The 9,468-nt window shown below is 33.9% G+C and overlaps 1 protein-coding gene across 1 annotated transcript; it reads right to left on the bottom strand.

The window, feature by feature from the left end:
- Nucleotides 1-3,613: 3,613 nt before the first annotated feature.
- LOC110796032 (protein FAR1-RELATED SEQUENCE 5-like) lies at nt 3,614-5,589 on the bottom strand. Its single transcript, XM_056832696.1, has 3 exons — nt 5,330-5,589; nt 4,919-5,083; nt 3,614-4,448 (listed from the first exon to the last, which is right to left on the bottom strand). Exons 1-3 carry the CDS (start codon nt 5,587-5,589, stop codon nt 3,614-3,616), a joined length of 1,260 nt encoding a protein of 419 aa, XP_056688674.1.
- Nucleotides 5,590-9,468: the final 3,879 nt, after the last annotated feature.

Genomic DNA, 9,468 nt, shown 5'->3' on the forward strand with positions numbered 1-9,468 from the left:
AAGTCCGTCTTGAAAATCTCCGTGGGAGGCACCATTTTCTTCAAATAGGATAAGCTATAACTAATTACAACTATTTGATGGTTCGCAGACCATATTTGAATTGAAAAATAACTTTGGTACTTTAGACCAATTACATTCAAATTAATGGTACGCAGACCATATTTTCTATCCTATTTGGGCCATACTAGTCACTTCATAACCTGCAAAACAGTACATATACAATATATACCATTCACCCATTCATTATCATGAATGGCCCACATAGCTGGTTAGTAAAACACATTATGCATCACGTAAACATTTGCAGCAATTAATCAAGGGCACCAATAATCTACCAATTATTCAGTCCTTATTAATTCTAATCAAGTTGTTTTAACCTTAAGGATTTGTAGACCTAATCAAGAGTTTATGACTAAAAAGCGCTCCCACTTAAACCAATAAATTTATATGCTTTACTAATTTTAAACATAAAAATGTATTTCTAGTCCAACGGGAAACATACAAATTTAATTAAAATTTAAAGCTCATATCAATTTATAATTGAATCCAAAAGTTTAATTTAATTTCAGTCGTATTTAAATTAATTCATGATTTTAATTTTAGTAAAATAATTAGAATAAATAACATTTATTATAATTATAATATTCAAAATTAAAATCCAAGAAAATAATTTAAATTATTAATTTTAAAATTAATTAAAATTACGTGAACTGAAATTTTCAAATTAAACATTCAAAACGATCTTTAATCGTAACGCAAACACCCTACGCGTTGCACGCCCATGGGCCGCACGCACACAGCCATTGCTGGCCATGTGCGCGCAGCCCATGCGCTCGTCGCATAGCTGCTGCATCCCCATCGCAAGCCTCCGCACGCATTGGTGCTCGCTGCGCGCGCCAGCGCTCATCGCACGCGAGCTATCGCTCGCAGTGCGCGCGCGACATCGCTCGCTGGGCGCGCGACATCGCTCGCTGGACGCGCGACATCGCTCGCTGGGCGCGCGACATCGCTCGCTGGACGCGCGACATCGCTCGCTGGGCGCGCGAGCCATCGCTCGCTGGGCGCGCGACATCGCTCGCTGTGCGCGCGAGCAATGCTGGCTGTGCGCGCGAGTCCTCCCTCGTTGTGCGCGCGAGCAATGCTGGGCGCAGCGCTCGTGGCACGCGAGCTTGCGCTCGCTGCGCGCGAGGCTGCGCGCTCTTGTGCGAGGCAGCGCGCGTTGTGGCGCAGCTCGCTTGCTGCCCACACGCGACTGCCTTGGCTCGCCCTTCGCCCATGCCCATTCGTCCATTGCTCGTGGCACACCACACAAGGCAGGGCTGCTGCCTTGTGCTCGTGCACTACGCCCTTGCTCATTGCATTCGTGCCGCACGGGCGACGAGCTCCTTTGCTCGTCGTCGCATGCCCGCATTATACAACACCCCTTAAGGGTAACACGAAGCGTCCATTGCTTCGTGCGTGCAAGTTTTATGAACGAATCGCATAAAATTTAAAATTTATATTTAAAATTAATGACAAATTAATAAATAATATTAATTTCATAATTTTAGGGCGAAAAAATCGAAAATTTATTATCCAATTGATTTCCGATTGTTATGGATTCAAGTCTAGGTCATAAAAATTTAAAATTTATCATAAATTTACAATTTTTATGGTGGTTTTTAATCATTGGTTTCTAATTAAATTACAATTAATTATGAAAATCAAATTAATTCTAAATTATTCTAATTTTCAACAAATTAATCATAATTACAAATTAGATTGCATAATTAACAAGACTAGGCATTCAAACTTGTTAAACATATGCAGTAGGTCAATCAAAATTTCAAGATTTATCAACAAGAATCGCAAATATTTAATTTAACATCTTAAATTTACGAAATTTTGCATTCGAAAAACTAAAACCTTCGAAAAGTCATAGTTAGGCTTCGAATTTGAGAATTCTGGGTTCGGCAGAAAAACATTATTTTTGTCAAAATTTTAGAATGCCTTTTACATGCGGAATTGACACAAAAATCACTCAATTCGGATGAGTAACGAAGAAACTGCCGAAAAACTGCGTACGTATAATTAAATAAACGCAATTTGCAATTAATTAACAATTACGAAAATTAATCACCCCTTTTAATTCTTGCAAATTTGTAATATTTAACCATGTTCATGCAATTTAGATTATGAAAATAATAAGGGGCTCTGATACCACTGTTAGGTTATGATACATATGACATTACATAGATCATGCGGAAACAACCATTAACCCAGGACAACATATTATTTACACATAATCATATAGCATAATTTAGATGCATACTCTTTGTGGCGTGCCCTCCCTAGCTGCGCCCGAACCGAACAAGAACAAGTCTTTAGGACTCCAAGTGTCGTCCCTCCGTAGATAGTCCACAGCACGTCCGGATCCGCCTTAAGATTGACCAACTAGAATCGCCCTTAAGGTACTAGAAAATTTCGGCACTTTTATGAGCAAGATGTGTGTTTTAATTTTCTCTCAAAAAACTCACTTTTGAATACTTTGAAACTTATTATAAATTGTGAGCCCTAGCCTCATATTTATAGGGGTATGGAAAGGGAATCGAAATCCTATTCAGATACAAATTAATTAAACCTAGAATCCTACAAGAACTCTAATTTAATTAATTTATCAAATAGAATTAGGAATTTAATCATTAACCGAACTCTGCATGTTTTAGGAAACGTGCACGAACACAAACACTTGCACACACACGCACGGCAGCCACGATGGGCCCCCATGCGTGCGCGCGAGCAGCAGCCCACGCAGCGCCCGCGCGCGCTGCGCGCTGCGCGTGCTGTGCGCGCTGTGCGCGCTGCGCAGCCTGCTGGGCCTGGCCTTGCGCTGGGCCTGGCGTGGCTGTTTGTGCGGCGCGCTTGGCTTGCTGGGCGATGGCCTGGCTTCGTGCTGGGCCTCGTCCGGCAGGCCTCGTCCGATGCTTATTCGTACGATGCGCTTCCGATTAAATTTTCCGATTCCGGAATTCATTTCCGATACGAACAATATTTAATATTTCCGATTCCGGAATTAATTTCCGTTTCGAACAAATATTTAATATTTCCGTTTCCGGAATTATTTTCCGATTCCGGTAATATTTCCGATTCTGACAATATTTCCGTTTCCGGCAATATTTCCGATTCTGGCAATATTTCCATTTCCGATAATATTTTCCGATACGTACCATGTTTCCGTTTCTGGCAACATCTACGACTTGGATAATATTTATATTTCCGATACGATCCATATTTCCGTTTCCGGCAATATCATCGTTTCCGGAGTATTCATTTCTTGCCTGTGACGATCTTAGCTCCCACTGAAACCAAGATCCGTCGGTTCCGAATATTCATAGATGGAGTATTTAATGCCATTAAATACTTGATCCGTTTACGTACTATTTGTGTGACCCTACGGGTTCAGTCAAGAGTAAGCTGTGGATTAATATCATTAATTCCACTTGAACTGAAGCGGCCTCTAGCTAGGCATTCAGCTCACTTGATCTCACTGAATTATTAACTTGTTAATTAATACTGAACCGCATTTATTAGACTTAACATAGAATGCATACTTGGACCAAGGGCATTATTTCCTTCAGTTTGATACATTACCATCCTCTTCAACACCACCAATATACTCCTTTACTTTGCATGACATATCCAACACACCCAAATCAATAAGCTTCCTTGCAGCCGGACAATGTTGAGCTTCATTTATAACTTTAATGCAATTTCTTATGCTTTGCATCCTCCAAACTGAAGCAGAAACAACACTTACTTCATTATCTTTATCTTCTCCTTCTTCAACAATCGTGTTCATAGCCTCTTTGGTCCATCTCTTCATAATGTATTGTTTGGGAATCTCTTCAACATTATGAACAATGAAAACTCGAAGAATATGAGAACAAAGAACTCCTATCTCTCCATATGACTTGCAAGTACAATCAACAACCATCTCTTGCTCATTAAACTTCACAACATGTCTAATAAAATCCTTTGTAGGATGCCCAACAATGTACTTAGAAACTGGAAACTCATAGGAAATGCGTTGACACCTCAAACCAATTGCTTTGATGAATCGTTGCTCAAATATCAAATATATTGCAATGGTATACACATCCCGCGCATGCAAACATAACATGTTATCCGCACATGCGTAATATCTATTTCCAGTAGAAGAATTATAATCTCCCTTGTTCTCCTTACTTCTCCATTCATCAATTACATCTAAAAAACACTTATAAAAATCACATAAACCATTCGTTTTATGCAACCTCCTAGAAATAGAATGATTTGTCGTCTCACTCCTTTGAGAAGATAAAATACCCCCAGAAAACCACTCTTTGTTATATGCAGGACACCATTTCTCTTTCAAATCATATAACCTCTCTATCCATTTGTGTGTCTTGCAATTGTAATCAGTCATAAGACTACAAAAGAACATATAACAAAAAAAAAGAACAATAAGTCACACAAAACGTACACACAAAAAACGCGTAAAATATAGAAAAGAACAATATATAAAAAAAAGAACAACGAAAATAAAAAAGAACAATATATAGAAAAGAACAACGAGAATAAAAAGAACATCAGAAGAAAAATAAAAGAACACATAAAGAAAACAAAAGAACAAAAACACACTATCGGAATTATAAAGTGTATTTAGGAAAAAAAAAGAACAATAAATCACACAAAAAGTACACACAAAAAACGCGTAACATATGAAAAAGAACAACATATAAAAAAAAAGAACAACGAAAATAAAAAGAACAATATATAGAAAAGAACAACGAAAATAAAAAGAACATCAGAAGAAAAATAAAAGAACACATAAAGAAAACAAAAGAACAAAAAAAACACTATCAGAATTATAAAGTGTATTTAGGAAAATATATATTACCTATTCCAATAATGCTGAAACTCGACAATTGTGTCAGTATATTTCAAAACATAATCAAATCTACGTTTGAAACCATCCTTAGCCATAACACCTTTGATGTTTACAATATCATTTTCTTCTATATGCCATGTACATAACCGATGCCTTGATTTAGGAAACACTTCCCTAAAACACATCAACAAAAAGCAATATATATATATACATATATATATATATACATATATATATATATATACATATATATATATATATATATATACATACATATATATATATATATATATATATATATATATATATATATATATATATATATATATATATAATATTAATAAAAAGAACATTAAAAGTAATAAAAAGAACATAATGAATGTACAATAAAGAACATAATAGGATCATAATCGACGATACCTTATAGCCTTGTCCATGGCAGAACTCTGATCCGTCATGATACTAACCGGTTGCTTCCCACCCAAAGATATCAAAAAAGAATTAAAAAGCCACTCAAAAGAACCTGACTTCTCATTCAAAAGAAACCCAACTCCAAACATGATATTTTGAGTGTGGAGATTCATTCCAACAAAAGGACCACATATCATATCGTATTTATTAGTACGATATGTTGTATCATGAATCAATAAATCCCCAAATGCTTCATAATCAGACCGCATTCTCCCATCTCTCCAAAAAAAGTTGGTCAATTGATTAAATTCATTAAGTTGAAAATCATAATAAAAGTCGTGTTCATTAGCTTGTCTCATTGCAAACCACCTAATCAATTGATTTGAATCACAACCATCCAACTTATTCTTTTACTCTGCATTGACAGCATCATATGCATCAGGAATAGTAAATCCTAAATTAGCTTCACCACCTACTTCTTTCCTCATTGCTCGAAGAACATCAGCAAGCTTAGTACCACTACAACTAAACGTAGTAAGGAAGGCCAACTGTTCTTTTGATATGTTCCTATGTGACCTAATAAGATATCTCTTATTGGCAGGAACCATTGAATGGTTATGAACACGAGAGTGTTTAGAAAGAACATACACTCCAGTTTTCTTATCAACATCAAACTGAACTGATGCCTTGCATCCAGTTCTCCTATCAATTTTTATGTAACATTTAGGCACAACACCATCAGCTTTTTTAAAACCCTCATATGCACAAACAAAGAACATCTGCCGAACTATTTTGGTACCATTCCTATACTCCTTTTTACCCTTCCTAGTACCAAAACCATTCCTAAAAGCATGGCTATTGTATAACTCATACGCTTCATCATCATCCTTAACTACACTACCCTCAAGTGAAGCTGGTTCTTCAAAATCTGCAAAAATAATAGAACATTACCAACACAAAAAGAACAACAATAGAGCATAAAAGAAAATAATAAAGTACAGAGAAAGAACATTATAAATAACAGAAAAGAACATTATAAATAAACGAACATAATAAAGTAAATGAAAAGAACAGTATAAATAACAGAAAATGAACATATCATATAGAACACTTATATTAACAATGTGAAAAGAACAAGAAAAAAAATAAAAGAACAACAAAAATGACAAAAGAACAATTTGATCTGATGTGTGTAATATCAAAAGAACAACAAGCTAAAGCAAAAAAGAACAACAAGATAAAAAAATAAAAGAACATAATAAAATAAAGAAAAAGAACATTATAAACAACAGAAAAGAACATATCATGTAGAACACCTATTAACAATATGAAAAGAACAAGAAAAAAATAAAAGAACAACAAAAATGATAAAAGAACAATTTGAAATGATGTGTGTAATATCAAAAGAACAACAAGCTAAAGCAAAAAATAACATGTTCAATGATTATTTTCTGTATTATTACAATCAATTATTATTATTACATCACTTACAATCACTTATTACAGAACCAATATATAAAAGAACAAAACGTTAGACTAAAACAACATATAAAATCGAGAAAAGAACAGGACTAATACCTTGACCAACAACCACATAAGATTCTGGATCATCATCAACATCATTTTCTTTCGATTGATCCAACGCATTATTCAAAATTTCTGAAAATGTATAAGAAAATATTTAATAAAATACATTAATCAGAGTAATTTCAGATATGCAGAAATCTAATGATCAACAAAATCAAAATGAATTCAAATGATCAAATAACGAAAATCAAAATCAAAATCATCACAAACAAGTAATTCGTTTTTAAAAAATTGAAAAATTACCTTCACAAATCAGATTATCAGCTGAGGAATTCAAATTTGAAGAAGAAGAATCAATAGAATTTGAAATTGAAGTACAAAGATCAACTAAATTTTCCATTACTTTCTCTCTCCTCTTCACAGTTTCTCTCTCCTCTTTATAGTTTCTCTCTCCTCTTCATAGTTTCTGATTCGAAATTATAAAAAGAAAGATATATATACCAGAAAAATGGAGCGAAAAAAAAAATAAAAAAAAAATCAAAATAAAACAGAGCAGTCATTGTTCTTTTCTTTAACAAAAAAACAACGTTTGTTCTTTTCATTAATAAAAAACAACGTTTGTTCTTTTCCAAATCAAAATAAAACGGAGCAGTCATTGTTCTTTTCTTTAACAAAAAAACAACGTTTGTTCTTTTCATTAACAAAAAACAACGTTTGTTCTTTTCCTTCTCCAGAAACCCGCGTAACCGCGTTTTATATTTTAACGCGTGTCGTTTTAGGTGGTGCACCAATTGCACCATACACACGCCTGTATAATCGAATTTGCGGAGTCTCAAAGCCAATTCTTTCAAAGAGCGCTTTCCCATACCGTATACTCTAGTGGCTCTTTTAAAATTAATAATATTTATTTATTATTTTAATTATTATTATGAAAATAAAAATAATAATAAGAGTAATATTATTATTTTAATAATAATATTAATAATAATAATAATTATTATAATAATAATAATAATAATAATAATAATATTTGACTTTGTTAACATTTGATTAATAATTTTTTTTTTAGTAATAATAGTAAAAAGTTGATAAACCATTGAACATGAATTAACCTTGCATGCTGGACAGAAGATCCGCCACATTATTTATTTTGCTAGAAACAACCACAAATTTACCGTTGTACAGTTTTTATACATCCCAAGTGTCATGTACATAGTACGTAGGGTCGTCTCCTACTATTTGAAAGCCTAGTTCTAGTATAAAAATGAGGCCCTAAAGCCTTGTGATTTATCGAAAAAAATACAATTATTAAACTTAAAACTCATAACTACTAGGATTATATTAATTAAGATTGTTTATACAAATTATATAGCCATAATATTAAGACTATTTAAAATTTTGTATGGGATGTTTATGAAAATGAATAAGGTTTCATTATTACTGGAAATATGGAGTTAAGCTAATACATGGGGTCCAATCTTTTGGGATTTTCACCGTTTGGGATATATACCTTTTATTTCACCGTTTAAGACCTCGTTCCCTTTTTCCGGTCAAGTTTAACTAGAGTACTTTAAAAGGTTAGGTGCTCGGGTTAAAAGATTAAACTGAATCCAAAGTTTGAGGATTAATATTTTCAGTTTTTCACGTACCTTTCAAGACCTAAACTTTCTTTTTTCACCTTTTGAGACCTCATCCATATAATTCCAATTCAATTACTAAACTTATAATAATTTACATAATAAGCTCAAATTGAAATAATATGTAACTTAATTCACAAACTTTGTCCATATATAAATTGATTTAGGCGTCAATCAATCTAAAGAGTAAAGAGGCAAATAATTATTCACAAGTTTATTGTATTTTATATATTTCGTATTCAATAATGCTATACAATAGAGGGTCTTAAACATTTTTACAAGGAGGACAGTAAAAGAATTAAGCAACTTAACATAGTGTGAAATCTATACAATTATACTTAAACTAAAATACACTACGGAATTTTTTGTCTATGGACCATATAAGGAAGATCCTCCATTTATGGTATTACCTCACAATTATTTATGGTAAAACCTAACTTTCACTTTTAGGGTTTTCCCACTAGTCTACGGTTTACTCTCATGAATTGAGAACAAGGTAATTAATTTTTGGTGGGCAATCATTTTAGTTACAACAACCTCAAATTTTGTTCAAATTGGTGAATGCTGTCGAAAGACCAACTCAACCAAAAGCTTAAGCTGATGGTTGAAACCCCGAGATTAGTTTTATACTTTATCACGCCCCCTCACACGAAAGCCCAAAGGGCTTGAAGTGTGGATGTATCATAGGCCTCCTCATACCTAGCGCGGAATATTCCACTTTGAAAGGAGGGTTGGATGAGATTTGAACCCTTGACCTTTGCGTCACGTTGGCTCTAATGATCACTCCTCATGCTTTAGGTGTCTTATATGTTATTACTATCATTAATTCTTTGAACAAGACCGAAAACTTCTTGCACAACCATGTACTTTATGGCTTGCATTATGTTTTCGTGAACCTCAAGTCTTATATGTGACCAGCCACACCATTAACTTGATGGTGCGGCATGTTTACAGTTATAAATAAGCCCAATATATTTATAGCCC

The sequence above is a fragment of the Spinacia oleracea genome, chromosome 6 (assembly GCF_020520425.1).
Source record: "Spinacia oleracea cultivar Varoflay chromosome 6, BTI_SOV_V1, whole genome shotgun sequence".
Lineage (NCBI taxonomy): Eukaryota > Viridiplantae > Streptophyta > Magnoliopsida > Caryophyllales > Amaranthaceae > Spinacia > Spinacia oleracea.